This window comes from Ascaphus truei, chromosome 3 (assembly GCF_040206685.1).
Source record: "Ascaphus truei isolate aAscTru1 chromosome 3, aAscTru1.hap1, whole genome shotgun sequence".
Taxonomy (NCBI): domain Eukaryota; kingdom Metazoa; phylum Chordata; class Amphibia; order Anura; family Ascaphidae; genus Ascaphus; species Ascaphus truei.
In genome coordinates this window covers 112,004,926-112,020,860 of record NC_134485.1, presented here as the reverse complement: position 1 = coordinate 112,020,860, position 15,935 = coordinate 112,004,926, and the positions used below count along the sequence as shown (strand labels likewise).

Sequence of the window (15,935 nt, the reverse complement as noted above, 5' to 3'; positions counted from 1 at the left end):
AAATGACTCTATTTCTAGAGATTTATGCATTAACCCCATTAGTGTCAAGGGTGTTTGATACCTGCATGGCAACACACATTTTCAAACTTTGGTATACATTTGATTAAGTAAGATTCCTGTGATCAGCTTCATATGTACCTATGAAAACTATATATTCCTTTTTTCAGCACAAGTTGAGCTTTTCATTGGTATCTGTCAGGTCACATTTAGATGAATGAGACCGCTTTCACATATCATTCAGAGCAGGATAAATGAACATATAAGCAGGTGCTGGGGAGAGTAATATGATAAGGATCAGAAAGGTTCCCCCTATTATTAGCACTCCATGCTGGATAGTAGTAGATGGACAGTAATAGCCCAACAGTATATTACTGCAAGTCGGTCTATTGAACCAGAAGAACCGGAATGACCAAAATAATAAAGTTTTATTCATTTCAAATAAATGTTAAAAACATACACGGTATGCGATATTAAAAATCCCCATTGTAGAGTGGCTAATAGAGCAGCAAACAAAGGTAAGTATATCTATCTGGGATAAATTCAAACTGCTCTATATTATCATCCAATAAATCCGCATCAATTGCTGCTCAGGTCAGCAGAATGTCTATGGCATATGTATATCACAAGTATCAATGAGAGGCTGTGAGGAGTACCAGGTATATATTGAAAGTATTCCACCAAAGGCCAGATAGTATATATATATCTCATAGTCATCAGGTAGCAACCAAAATCAATATCACAGTCAATTGTTGCACAGTATATCTGGTGACAGAGCAGATGCAGGATGGTGCAGTCAATTGGTGTAGTCAGCTGTTGCATATATACGTAATACATACATATACCCATCAAGGGTATATAGCGTCTAATGAGTGGATTAGTAATCTTGATAATGCATTGCCAGTGTATCTCTCAATGGTATTATAACTGTGGAGCAGCATATACAATGGTGAAAATCAATGCACACCGCAACCTGCCACACTGGTAGAGTGTCCCACAATCTATGTAAAACCGCATGTATGTGTATAGAATTCTATATTAAAACGCTTAGTGGCATATATAGTATTGTATTGTATTGTATGTCTTTATTTATATAGCGCCATTAATGTACATAGCGCTTCACAGTAGTAATACATGTGGTAATCAAATAAATAACAGATAATATAAATAACAGATCATGGGAAAAAGTGCTTTAGACATAAAAGTAACATTTCGGAAGAGGAGTCCCTGCTCCGAGGAGCTTACAGTCTAATTGGTAGGTAGGTAGAATGTACAGAGACCGTAGGAGGGAGTTCTGGTAAGTGCGTCTGCAGGGGGCCATGCTTTATGTATCATGTGTTCAGAATATCCACAGTGCTATTCATATGCTTCTTTAAGCAAGTGTGTCTTAAGGTGTGTCTTAAAGATGGATAGAGAGGGTGCTAGTCGGGTACTGAGGGGAAGGGCATTCCAGAGGTGTGGGGCAGTCAGTGAAAAAGGTTTAAGGCGGGAGAGGGCTTTAGATAAAAAGGGGGTAGAAAGAAGACATCCTTGAGCAGAATGCAAGAGTCGGGATGGTGCATAGCGAGAAATTAGGGCTGAGATGTAAGGAGGGGCAGAAGAGTGTAAAGCTTTAAAAGTGAGGAGAAGAATGGAGTGTGAGATGCGGGATTTGATTGGAAGCCAGGAGAGGGATTTCAGGAGGGGAGATGCTGAGACAGATCTAGGAAAGAGTAGAGTGATTCTGGCAGCAGCATTTAGGATAGATTGTAGGGGAGACAGGTGAGAGGCAGGAAGGCCGGACAGCAGGAGGTTACAGTAATCAAGACGGGAGAGAATGAGGGCCTGAGTCAGAGTTTTAGCTGTCGAGCAACAGAGGAAAGGGCGTATCTTTGTTATATTGCGGAGGAAAAAGCAACAAGTTTTAGAAATGTTTTGAATGTGAGGGGCGAATGTGAGAGAGGAGTCGAGTGTGACCATTAGGCAGCGTGCTTGGGCTACTGGGTGAATGATTGTAGTTCCAACAGTAATGTGGAAGGAGGTAGTAGGGCCAGGTTTGGTAGGAAGTATGAGGAGCTCTGTTTTAGCCATGTTGAGTTTAAGGCGTCGGAGGGCCATCCAGGATGATATAGCAGAGAGACATTCAGAAACTTTGGTTTGTACAGCAGGTGTAAGGACAGGTGTTGAAAAGTATATTTGTGTGTCGTCGGCATAGAGGTGATAATTAAACCCAAAAGATGTTATTAGGTCACCTAGAGAGAGTGTGTACAGAGAAAAGAGAAGAGGTCCCAGGACAGAGCCCTGGGGTACCCCCACAGAGAAATCAATAGAGGAGGAGGAGGTGTTAGCAGAAGAGACACTGAAAGTACGATGGGAGAGGTAGGATGAGATCCAGGATAGAGCTTTTTTCCGAATACCAAGAGTATTGAGAATGTGGAGGAGAAGAGGGTGGTCCACTGTGTCAAATGCTGCAGAGAGGTCGAGTAATATGAGCAGAGTGTAATGACCTCTGTCTTTGGCAGCATGGAGGTCGTCAGTTATTTTAGTGAGGGCTGTTTCGGTGGAGTGAGCAGTGCGGAAGCCAGATTGTAGAGGGTCTAGGAGAGAATAGGTATTGAGAAAATGGAGCAAGCGAGAGAATACAAGACATTCAAGGAGTTTAGAGGCAAAAGGCAGGAGGGAGACAGGTCGATAGTTAGAAAGACAGGTAGGGTCAAGCTTGCTGTTTTTGAGTAATGGTATGACTGTTGCATGTTTGAAGGAGGATGGAAAGGTTCCAGAGCAGAGGGAGGAGTTAAAAATGTATGTGAGCGTAGGGATTATAGTATGAGCAAGAGGTTTTAGGAGATGGGAGGGAATGGGGTCAAGAGGGCAAGTAGTAGAGGGAGAAGAGGCGATCAACAGCGACACATCCTCCTCTGAGACAGTGGAAAAAGAGTCAAGGAAGGCAGGAGGAGAGTTAGGAAGAGGTGTAGGATGGGAGGAAGAAACAGAGGGGATGTTCTGCCATATGGATTCCACCATTTCCTTAAAATAGTCAGCAAAGTCCTGAGCAGAGATGGAGGAAGGAGAGGCAGCTGAGGGTGGTTTGAGTAGAGTATCAAAGACAGAGAACAGTCGGCGTGGGTTAGACTTGTGCATATTGATTAGTGAAGAAAAGTAGGCTTGTTTAGCTTGCGAGAGGGCAGAGTTGAAACAGGATAGCATAAATTTCTAGTGAAGGAAGTCTGCGAGAGTGTGAGACTTCCTCCAGAGGCGTTCAGAGGAATGAGTGGAGGAACGCAGCATGCGTAGTAAATTAATAGATCTAAGATTGCCTGCACATAGATAGTTATCACATAAGTATAATATAGATGTAACAAGGAGAGACCACGGCGGGTCATATGTGCAAAAAACGCTGCCGCTGAAACAAGCCTGACTGCTGCCTGAGTCGATGGATGTCGCCACTTCGGATGACGTCACATGCGTGACGTCCTACGTATCCCTAGGTCAGTTACTGTCAGGTCAGTTAAATATCATAGCTACTTGCTTTGAAAAATTGTGGATGGTGGAGACAGGCTTCATAGGACAGTGAAAAAGAAGGGGAGATTGGTTGTTATAGGAAGGGTAGAGGTGAGGGAGGCCAACAGCAGTGTCCTGACAGGTTTTGGGGGGTATGTAGGGGTCCCATTGTTGATGGAGGAGATGTAGGGTTACATAGGTGATGTGAAGATATAGGGGCAAGAAACAGTCCAACTATTGTTAGAAATTGAAAAAAAAAATTTTACTTTCCCTAATAGAACCTCAAAGAGAATATATTAACATAAAATAGATCTTTCATTTCATTAAAACACACAAATGGAGTCACACTCACAATGTTGTGGATAAAAAACAGCTTTCACCTGGGAGCATAGCACAGAACACAGAGCGAGTGATGGTTGCAGCTTCATCTCAGACACCGACTCTACGTGGCCTCCTAGCACCGCCCTCATTAGATGACATCACTAGGAGTCTCGTACAGCACATCCTTCTCTGCTCTAGTTTTGGACAGATACTCTTTGCTTTCCCAGGGATTAACCCTACGTGTTTTGCTAAACCTTCCTCAGGAGTGATTTATAGTGTTGCCAGGTGGCTTGTCCAAAAATACTTGACACAATACTTGACCCCCATGTCACCCGAATACATATAAAAAATAACCCCACGCCCCCCGAATACATATAAAAAATACTCCCACGCCCCCGAATACATATTAAAAAATATCCCCACGCCCCCCGAATACATATAAAAAATACCCCCACGCCCCCGAGAACATATAAAAGGTACTCCCACGCCCCCCAAATACATATAAAATATATCCCCACGCCCCCGAATACATAAAATATACCCCCACCTCCCCAAAACATTATAAAATATACCCCCACCTCCACAATACATTTTAAAAATACCCCCACCTCTCCAATACATTTTAAAAATACCCCCACCTCCCCAATACATTTTAAAAATACCCCCAACTCCCCAATACATTTAAAAAATACTCCCACCTCCCTAATACATTTTTAAAAATACCTCCGCCTCCAAAATACATATAAAATATACCCCCACCATCACCACAGCTCATCCTGGCCCCCCATCATCATCTCCTCAGCTCACCCTGGCCACCATCATCTGAGCTCATTCTGGCCCCCCATCAACTCACCTCATCCTGGCCCCCCATCACCTCACCTCATCCTGGCCCCCCATCACCTCATCCTGGCCCCCCATCACCTCATCCTGGCCCCCCATTATCTCACTTCACCCTGGCTCCCCAATACCCCCCAAATTGTGTCCTTACCTTATTGCCAGGAAGGACAGAGACTTCTCTGGGCCGCCGGGGTGTGGGCTCCATCCCTGCTGTCCTCTGATTGGCTCTCCGCTCCTCCAATCAGGGACAGGCTGCACAGACACTCCCACAGTGCTCCTGCCCGGCCACCGTCCGCCCCCACCCCCAGTTCCACTTCCAGCCCTCTGCCTTAACGCCGCCCTCACGCTTGCACTGCCAGCCCTCGGTCACAAAAAATGGTAATACCGGACACACACGTGTCCGGTATTACCTCCAATCTTATACCGGACTGGCATCGGAATTACCGGCCTGTCTGGTTCAAAACCGGACACCAGGCAACCCTAGTGATTTAGTGGAAAACAATAACAATAGCGCTCAAAACAAACCCAAAATATGATAATAATAATAATGATCACTATTGTGACAGTGGTAATGTGATAAATACAATCAGTGCAAAAACAGTGATAGTGCACGTGCCTATTTAAAGTGCATATATAAGGTGAAAAAACCTCAAAATAAACTACAACCCTTGAAAAAAGACTGTTTCACTTGTCTTCTCATGGATAGTTTTCAAAGCGTCAGGGGAGTTCGTCTCGAAGTCATAAAAAATAGAAAAACATATCATAGTGCAAAAATGTTTAAACAGTGAAAAAAGTGAAGTTTCTTCCAAAATGACTACTCACATTTTAAGTAGTCAATTTAGACAGTCATCCAACTTAAGGGGTGGATGCGCCCTATGTGTAAACAACAGCCACCAATCACAACCTCCAAGGGAGAAAAAAGAGAGAGACCATATAGTGTAGAGGTAATGCAATTATATTGTCAAAACATGATTCAAGGCTTACACATCATACGGTCGATGTGGGCACTCATAGGTAGCTGTTGGTGGATAGCCCAGCGGCTCGCGATTCCTCTGGGTATCTGGTCACCTCTGCTCTCTCTGGAGACACTCGTATTCACACCGGAGCTTTCATCCCTTCACTTCTGGTACGCCGAGGGACTCGCAGGCTCCCGCTGCGTCACTTCCGGTGCGCCTAGGACTTCCGGATCGGATGGTAACAGTGAATTGCAAGTGCCTCCCTTCTCGTGGCTGTTGGACTGGAACACTCTACGCGTTTCATCGCTCTCTCTGGCGACTTCCTCAGGTGTGAATACGAGTGTCTCCAGAGAGAGCAGAGGTGACCAGATACCCAGAGGAATCGCGAGCCACAGGGCTATCCACCAACAGCTACCTATGAGTGCCCACATCGACCGTATGACGTGTAAGCCTTGAATCATGTTTTGACAATATAATTGTGTAGCCCTGCATAATAATGACTGCATACATCTTCCCTGTTGGCAGTAAGTCCTGGTAAATACAGGCCTGCCCACAGTAGTTATGGAGGTTTTCCCTCACACCCTAGTGTGGTGCCCTGTGTAAGGAAGGGAGTGGCTGTATACTCTGAGTCCCTGGATAGTGACCTCAGAGATGCGCCTGCCCCTGGAGTATAAAGGGCACAACACTGACAGTTAGTGTTGTTGTTGGTGAAGAAATAGTAACCCGAAGGTACCAAGAGGAAGAAGCACTTTTGTGACCCTAGTGCAGTAACTAGCAGTAGCAGAGTGATATAATAAGTTTGTATACGCCACACTGTGTCTAGGGACCTGGCACAGCGGTGATCTCCCTAGGAGAAAGGGAATCTCACTTCAATACGGGAGGGCGTACCTGGCAAAGAGACATCACGGAGAGATGTGCGGCTAGAGCCGGCAGCTGCATGGGGCAGTCTGCTACATCCCTGTATTCAATAAAGATGTCCTTGAGAAAAAGAACCCCACTGTGTGAGTGTGAGATTACTCAACAGTGGATGGCACCAAGAAGGAGTTCCTCACCAGGACCATCTCCCTGCGGAAGCACAGATCCTGATGAGGTGGAGGCGCTGCACATGAAGTAAGTTGGACTCGCACCCACTACCTCAGCTACCTGTCCTGATGACATCCCCTAATAACACCAAGCGGGAGACTCAAGAGTCCTGTTACTTGCAGGTGCACCAACACACACGCCTTGTAATGGGGGACTGGTTAGACTACACGGGCCAATATGAGATTGGGTGGGTCAGGCCAGAGGGAACACCCGTTACAATTGGAGGCGCTGCTGAGATACCTGTCAACAGGACAGGCTTTTGCTAGGCACACATTAGGAAAGAGAGAAGTGTCTGCTGCCACTTTGTGCTGCGTGGGACGGAGCCAGGGGTAGTCAGGGAGATGCTGGAGCTGCATGCCGCAAAGACGCCTTGGGATCCGTAAGGGGTTAGTGAGTCTGGAGCCGGGGGCTATTGCTGTTCTAGTCGCCTTGAGGTAGTGCTAGCGGGGGACGCCTAAGGGGTAAACTGGTAACTGAGAGCAGGAATTCTGGACGGGTCCACACTAGGCTAGCCAAAAGTAGGTCGACGCCCAAAGTACTGCATGGAAGAGCCAGAGTACTCTAGTCTCCATTCCAGATCACTTACCAAGGAGCACAGACTGGAGGAACGTGTTACAGTAGACACAGAAAGAGTGAGCCTAGCCTGAGGTAGTGCAAACACGAGTCAGATCTACGTTAGGTACACAAGGTGGTGCACAAGGCATGTTTATTGTACAGATGTGGTAGCTGCCCCGCAGAGCGGAGCTCCACGTACAGAAAATCGGTGTTCAACGATCACGAGAGAACTGTCGGAATGGAGGATCTGTACAGAACAGAAGGTCCAGGATGGCAGGGTGAGCGAACTGTCGGAATGGAGGATCTGTACAGAACAGAAGGTCCAGGATGGCAGGGTGAGCGAACCGTCAGAATGGAGGATCTGTACAGAACAGAAGGTCCAGGATGGCGGAGAGAGAGAACCACGAGAATGGAGGATCTGCATAGAGCAGAAGGTCCAGGATTGCGGTCAGACGAAGAACAAGCTACAGAAGAGACTTTTGTGAGTTTGTTATGGAATGGCGTGAAAGCCGTGGCTGCGCCGTGTTTGTCGTGTTTTTGTTCTCTGGATGATACCCCTGAGAATAATGAGCAGGACAGTGTGCTTCGATGGGAGGAACGAAATGGACTTTGTTATACCTCAATTAACAAACAGCCAGATGCTGCCTTCAATGAAAGAAAGGACAATGCTTACCAAGATGGCGGTTCCCGCTTCCCCGGGACGCCGCGTGGGCATGCTGCAAAAAGTCTTGCAACTTTGCAGTCTGCTAAATGTTGGCCAGGATTGGCGCCAACCAGAAAACTCCACCCCGCTGAGGAGTTTGGCGCGAAAGCTGGAGCCGCGCCCTCATGGACTATGACTCACTCCGCACCTGTGCTGGGTCAGCCTACAAGTCTACGAGACATCCCCCTAGTTTCAACCAGGGGGAGTGGTTTGCGGTTACACCGGATGTCGACAGAGAAAATGGGAGGAAGGGTTGCTACATCAGCCCATGCCTTTCAGTTGCGAAGAGCCATTGATCAGTATAGACCTCTGAAACGAGTGCCTCCGCTGGTAAAGATGGCTGAAGCTGCTGACAAAGTGGACCAAGGTCCTGTGATTTCCACTCACCCTTATTCGGCTCCAGGAGGCTTCCTGATAATCCGTGTGGAGGGTGTGGAGACTGTGGCGTGTCTTTGCCTGCAGTGCAGACTGCCGGGCGGAGCCGTGGGCAGCGAGGCCCGATGCCCCCACTGCGGACTGCAGTATATGTGGCCAATGACCACATTCGTACCGGTGCAGGCTGTGGGAGTGGCCGGGAATGTCCCGATTCCAAGAGAAGAACAGCCGGGAGCTCTCTGGAACAAGAGTGCCAGTCCCGCAGAGTCGGAGCCATCATTAGTGCTTCCGATAGAGAAATCCAGTCATCGGAGAGGTGATCACCGAGGAGCCCATCGACGGTCTCCTACTGGGATGCCTCGGCCGAACGGCAAACTGGAATCCTCGGACGAGGAGTGTGCAAGGCTGGCGAGTAAGACGGTCATCAGACGAGACTGTCATACCATTGGTACGCCATGGAGGGATGAAATTCCTCGTGGTGTGGAGACGTGGAGTCGAGTGTCTCCCGTACCGCGACCTCCCGATCGCCGGAGTCCCACTGCCGTGGTGACTAGTGGATCGGAGGCGGGTCGATCAACCCCGACCCTGCGAGGTACTAAGACAGCGTGCCTGTTGCAGAACCGAGGGGAGGAAGAGCCGGAGGAGCGAGTCCAGAGCCAGACTGGATCGCGCAGCAGACGGGCGTTGCCGGATGTCCTGGTAGAGGAAGAGATCTCGATTGGGGATCCATCCCAAGATGGCGTCGCAGCACGTGCGTGTGCGGAGGTGGTTCAGGCGGACCAGGGAGGCCCCGAGTGGGAGATGGTGCCGCCTCTGAGGTCAAGCAGCGGTAAACGATCCCCTACTACCAGGGGGAACGGATGTTTGAACTGCAACCCCAGAAGCTCCGCTGTTGAAGATAAAGATGGACTTTGTGGCGACGTTAAGACAGGTATCGCTGGAGAGCAGGTCGAAACCCTGTCAGTACCTACTGTTCGGTCCCGTCCCCAAACCCCGTCCACACCCAAGGTTAGCCCCAAAGCCCTAGTTAAAGCCCCTGTACCCGTCACTATTTTATTTGGGTCCAGTTCCAGCTTAGGGTTGTCCGGGGAGTCACGGGGTCCTTCCGATGATCGGACTGGAAGCCTGGACTTGGGTACGTCGGATGATGGGTCGGAGGGAGGAGGGAGTATGTCCCGGCAAGTGTTGGTATCCAGCGATTGGCCTAGTGGGCTTAGTATTACAGTACGAAACACCTCTCAGTATAAAAGGGTTAATGAGAGATCTGAAGGTACATCTGGGGTGTCTTCTGGTGGGCCTGATGAGGAGTCCATAGAAGAAAGTACAGACCCTAGCTCCGAGGAACGGAAGGAGACTAGGTGGTGGGCCCCATTGTACGAGGGGTATGTACCATGGTTCGACCGTACCCGCTTTATTTTAGAGAGAGAGGGGGTGGTTGATCACTGGTGGGCTGCCGGTGACTTTGACGACGAGTCATACCTTAGGGCCCTAAGGGTAAGGTGGGATCGGATCCAGGCAGGCCTTGTTATTCCTAAGGGGTCCGCAGGGTTGGATGATCCGGTAGAAACGGATGAGCCCCTGTCATGGGTGTTGCCCGGAGCGGCTGGGCAAGGTGGCTTGACCAGGTCGTGTCGAGCTGAACGGGCGATTGCGGTGAAGTATAGGAAGTCCCATGGGCTTGATTACCCTTACGTCCCTGAACCTCTAATGCGAGAGATAGAGGAGAATAGGGAGAGATGGCTCAAAACTGATATACAGTATTATATCGTGGAGAGAGGGGGAGCCATAAAAGGGATACAGGCTGAGCAGAGGGTAGCTCAACTGATGAGGGTATGGAAGATAGGGCGCAGTGTATATATGCATAAGGTAGTATACTGCAATGAGCGAGGAGTACCCAGAGAATACAGCGTGACTGTACATGATGCCGCGGGGCGAGAGGTGAAGAAGCCAGATCCTCGGCATTATTATTGAGTATCCAATAGAGTGGTCTGTTGTTTTCTTTAACGCTCCCTGCTGGTCAGTGAGTGTACTGGGCTTACATTATTATGTTCATGTGATGATGTTTGCTATGTTATTTGTGTGTTCTTTTGCAGTGTTTCCTGGCGCAAGGTACACCAAATTTAGGTCCCAGCCGGGACGGTGGGTATCAACCAGGGGGAGTATGTAGCCCTGCATAATAATGACTGCATACATCTTCCCTGTTGGCAGTAAGTCCTGGTAAATACAGGCCTGCCCACAGTAGTTATGGAGGTTTTCCCTCACACCCTAGTGTGGTGCCCTGTGTAAGGAAGGGAGTGGCTGTATACTCTGAGTCCCTGGATAGTGACCTCAGAGATGCGCCTGCCCCTGGAGTATAAAGGGCACAACACTGACAGTTAGTGTTGTTGTTGGTGAAGAAATAATAACCCGAAGGTACCAAGAGGAAGAAGCACTTTTGTGACCCTAGTGCAGTAACTAGCAGTAGCAGAGTGATAGAATAAGTTTGTATACGCCACACTGTGTCCAGGGACCTGGCACAGCGGTGATCTCCCTAGGAGAAAGGGAATCTCACTTCAATACGGGAGGGCGTACCTGGCAAAGGGACATCACGGAGAGATGTGCGGCTAGAGCCGGCAGCTGCATGGGGCAGTCTGCTACATCCCTGTATTCAATAAAGATGTCCTTGAGAAAAAGAACCCCACTGTGTGAGTGTGAGATTACTCAACAGTGGATGGCACCAAGAAGGAGTTCCTCACCAGGACCATCTCCCTGCGGAAGCACAGATCCTGATGAGGTGGAGGCGCTGCACATGAAGTAAGTTGGACTCGCACCCACTACCTCAGCTACCTGTCCTGATGACATCCCCTAATAACACCAAGCGGGAGACTCAAGAGTCCTGTTACTTGCAGGTGCACCACCACACACGCCTTGTAATGGGGGACTGGTTAGACTACACGGGCCAATATGAGATTGGGTGGGTCAGGCCAGAGGGAACACCCGTTACAATTGCATTACCTCTACACTATATGGTCTCTCTCTTTTTTCTCCCTTGGAGGTTGTGATTGGTAGCTGCTGTTTACACATAGGGCGCATCCACCCCTTAAGTTGGATGACTGTCTAAATTGACTACTTAAAATGTGAGTAGTCATTTTGGAAGAAACTTCACTTTTTTCACTGTTTAAACATTTTTGCACTATGATATGTTTTTCTATTTTTTATGACTTCGAGACGAACTCCCCTGACGCTTTGAAAACTAACCCTAGTGATTTAGCATACTAAATGATATTTGGTTCTTTCCCTATTTTTTTTTTTTAACTAAGGTCATTTGGAACTGTGTATATTTAGATTACATATTGGTATATATGTACATATATATGTAAAACATCAGAAATATATGTACATCTCATGCACATGCGGCCCCTGCAGTATATCATGTTGCCACCACTGCTTTGACTGTAGACTGTGATAATTATTTTAGTAAAGAAGATAGGGGAGAAAAAATATATCTTAATTGTCTGTGTCCAATGTGTCATTCTGCTTAATTAGCGTGACTGCAGAAGATGCTTGTTTTGTGCCAATTATATTTTTGTTTTCACAAGTCTGCCATCTTGAGACCTTAATTGGTATTGTTGTGATGTAGCAAAGTTAACGTTTATGAGCAGTAAGACAACCAAGAAGTTAACCTTGTTACTGTACTTTATAAACGTATTATTCTGTTTGGCTCTGGCAGCGAGGGACGGTGTCATAAAAAGTTATCGTCTCATGGCTTTAAGTGGCAATTAAACAATTAAGAAAATGCATTTTTTTTGTTCAGGAACCAACTCTCCTTAGCTGTTTATATTAAAATGGCATGATGTGCAGTGTGATGGTTGCATGTGCTCAGGGAGGTCAATAGGGGTGATGGCTATCTCTCACTGACATCGGATCTGGAAGATCATACACAGACAGGGTACTGTATGTTTATCATTAAAGTCCACAAGAATTAAGAATAATTTGAGTTTTTTGCAACCTGTTGCTGTGTCACTTATAAGCATGTATAACCTGACCAGAATCGGTTGTCGTAATGTGAAAATTAGTAGAATACTGGGATGACACAACATATAATTAATTTCACTTTCAAGATTAGAAAGGGGTCTGTATACCTATGGGCCCGGCAAATTTCTCTTGGTACATAAGATGGGAGATAATTATACATTTTTGCTGCACCTAGATTAATATAGTCATATACCTGTGTCTGGTCAAGTGAAAGGGACAAATGGGTGACAGGACACACCCGTACAGGCCTGTGAAGGATCTTTCTCTCACACAAAAAATAATTGTGGGGTATAAGAATTTGTTTGAGACACACAAAAAGACATCTCATAAATTCTACCTCATGAGTCATGGGCCCTTGAGAGCCTACTGCAGAACGTTTGCTAGTAATGGATAGGTCTTTTTTACTCCTTTTTATTTTATACATTTTATAAATTGTTTGACCCTACAGTATGTACTAAAGTATATATAATTTTGTAATAATTTGTTTCTGTTAGAAGCACTGAATGCCTTTGTCATATTAAATCTAACATTTAATAAATAAGGTCTTTGAGCTCTAATTGAACCTACTACCTTTGAAGAGATTTCCTAAAAACACATTTAGCGAGAAAAAAAAAATATTTATATGTTTCTGTTAGAAGGGGGGTGGTATGACCCCTTAGGCATAGGTCCTTAAATCAATCTGGGTGGTGGCAGCAGGATTGGGGTATAGCGTGATGGTTTGGGGGATGTGATTAGTTATTTATAGTGCTCTGTTGAGAGGTTAACCCCTCACACACACACACACACACACACACACACACACACGGATTAGCGTGTACATTACAAGGATATACATGGTCAACCTTAGGCCTACTAGATTGACTTGGGAAAATTACTTTTGAAGTCATTAGTTGTACTTTACAACAACAAACCCTTACCTTTAAAATTAAGTTATTGGAGGCTTTATCATCTCTTGCCACATAAACACGTATGAAGACAGAAGTGCTGTACTGTCCCCTTAGTTCTGCAAGAGTTTGAAGAAAATTGAACCTTCTCTCTGACCATCTTCCATCACTTCCAATATTAGACTCCAGCACCGGCCAGCGGAAAGATGACTGCTTCAATATTTTCAGCAGTGGCTTTGCGTCAGCATGTTCTATTTCAGCTGGAATGTGATGTAAAAACAAAAAAAAAACATGAAGATCAAATAACATGTTCTGGGGTAGTGGGTCGCAACCTCTGCTGAAATACATCAGAAAAGCAGTTTTAACTTATATTTTTTATAGCATACATTACTACAGTACACCAGGGTGGGTGTCTGAAAACGCCAAAGCATTTTTTGTTTTATATTTGCCACCTCGAACAGTATTTCAGGCAGCAAATTAAAAAATGGTTTTTTTTTTAGAAAGGTATAATCTGAGCCTTGGGGTTACTGTGGCAATTTGCACCCCAAATAATGTAAATGAAAAATGCATTGCAGGTAAGGTACTGTAAAATCTGTCCCCCAGTAGGTGAAAGTTGCAGAAAGCTTTCAGTCAAACTGCTGAAGTTATTTAGGAGTTTACAAGTGGAAATTATTTTCTTAATCTTTTTGATGTCCGGACTGGGCGTAAGTGGAACGCTACAGAGAGAAATAAACATTTAACGTACATTGGAATACACACTACATTCACAAATTGAGACACTGGCAGTGGTTACAAGACATAGAACCAACTTTCCATAATAAGGGAGGAGTGGCTCAGTGAGTAAAGACATTGACTGGCCCTCAGTTTGAAGCGGGGAGCCTGGTTCAATTCCCGGTGTCAGCTTCTTGTGACCTTGGGCAAGTCACTTTATCTCCCTGTGCCTCAGGCACCATAAAACATAGATTGTAAGCTCCATGGGGCAGGGACCTGTGCCTGCAAAATGTCTCTGTAAAGCGCTACGTAAAACTAGCAGCGCTATACAAGAACATGCTATTATTATTAATAGTTTATAATAAAAGCTGTCTGTGAGTAGGTTTGCTAGCTATGAACTTCTTTAGCCCAGGTTCTGCTGAAAAGCTTTGTAATGCGGCAAACATAAGCTAAACAGGCAATTAGGGGAAGAAATAATATAGTTTAAAGTATGTGCGGCCTTTGATTACCTTTATTGAAAACGAATTACCTAAACTGCCAATCAATTTGTTCTCCTGTAATCGATTAGCAACAATCCCTTCCAGGGTTCACTTAATGGCCGCCTTTCAGTTTAAGTCAATACATCTGTCAATGTACTGTAACCAATCAGCTTATACGAAGGTAACTATTGTTTTAGTTTGCAGCTCAAACTGCTGGAATATTGGCCAACGAATTATAACAAACAGGAAGTGTTGCAAAGATCTTGCACTGCTGGTGAAATCTGTTAAAACCTGCTATAGAAATCAAAGGAACCTCATTATATTAAAATTAATTAAAAAATGGCATTACGTGTTGAATTTAAAAAAAATGTATTACAGTACGTATTATCTAACACTACAGAACTAATTTATTTCAAAGAAAACACACATGTAGGCTATTGCATGGATTGCTTCTTTAAAATGGATTTGAAGCAAAAGATGACACTGTGTGCTAATTTACGTCATTTCCCAGAATCCCTAGCTGCAGTGGAAGCATTGTATGATGAGATAATGGTGAAATGCAGGATTGCAGACCTGTCTGCGACATGTGAATGTGCTCACAAGGGATATTTTTATTTGCTGTAATATTTATCTAAAATTGACTGTACAAGTCTCACACTCACTAGAAATTCTCTTTGCATACATTCACAGTCCGGAATCTTTAGATAGGGCAGAAGTACTATATCACACCATATTTTCAGAGATTTAAAAAAAAAAAAAAAAAAAAAAAACACAAGCAATCAGCTCTTTATAAAAGTTTTTTTTTTTTTAAATATCAACAAAGTGGGCAATGCCAATTTCTTGATAAATTCACAAAAACAATAATGCAAACAATGACATGTTCACACATCTCTAGGCAACAAGATCAACACTCTAGGGACCTTTGTGATGTACCACAATATTCCCTGTGGTGCCAGCATCTGTTTCCAGAGATGATGAAATGCTGAAACAGCTTTCTCTTCTGTCAAAAGGAGGAAGGTCTCAGGTGTCATGTGATTACTGCAATGGTGATTACATGATCCAGGGAGCAGGAAGCCACTCTACACAATGACATCCATATTTTCCAAATTAAAAAGCTAGAGGAATTTATCAATATATGTTATCAACATGCAATCGAAAGAGCAAAGTACTGCATAAGAAAATAATGTTTAATACTTTAGTGGGACCTGATAAAATTATTGATGTAGTACAGTTTGGGAAAGGAAAAATCTAAGAGCACATACACAGTATTTACGTTTTTTGTTGATCATAACTTTAAAATCGGCGATGGTACCTGCAAAACAAAATTCCTAGTAGTTTGACACTTACTTTCATTCATACAGGAACGGTAAAAAATCTTTGCCTTTTGTACAGCCTCAGAATCTTTCCTCTTGCTTAAAGGTTTCTCTAGAAGTGCTACAAAATAAATGACAATAAGAACCGTTTTTTCATTTGTTATGTACAGTATATGACCATCAAACAAACTCTCATTGTGTATCCCTGATGAAGTCATTGCTATTGG

The 15,935-nt window shown here is 45.1% G+C and overlaps 1 protein-coding gene across 1 annotated transcript in view; it reads right to left on the bottom strand.

Annotated features, from left to right (window-relative positions):
- Window positions 1-15,935, bottom strand: part of PHEX (phosphate regulating endopeptidase X-linked) — a 302,776-nt gene that overhangs the window by 228,199 nt on the left and 58,642 nt on the right. The window contains exons 4-5 of the mRNA XM_075589362.1: window positions 15,743-15,829; window positions 13,239-13,465 (exon numbers count right to left, since the gene is read on the bottom strand). Coding sequence (XP_075445477.1) covers window positions 13,239-13,465; window positions 15,743-15,829 — 314 coding nt within the window. The remainder of the gene's footprint in view (window positions 1-13,238; window positions 13,466-15,742; window positions 15,830-15,935) is intronic.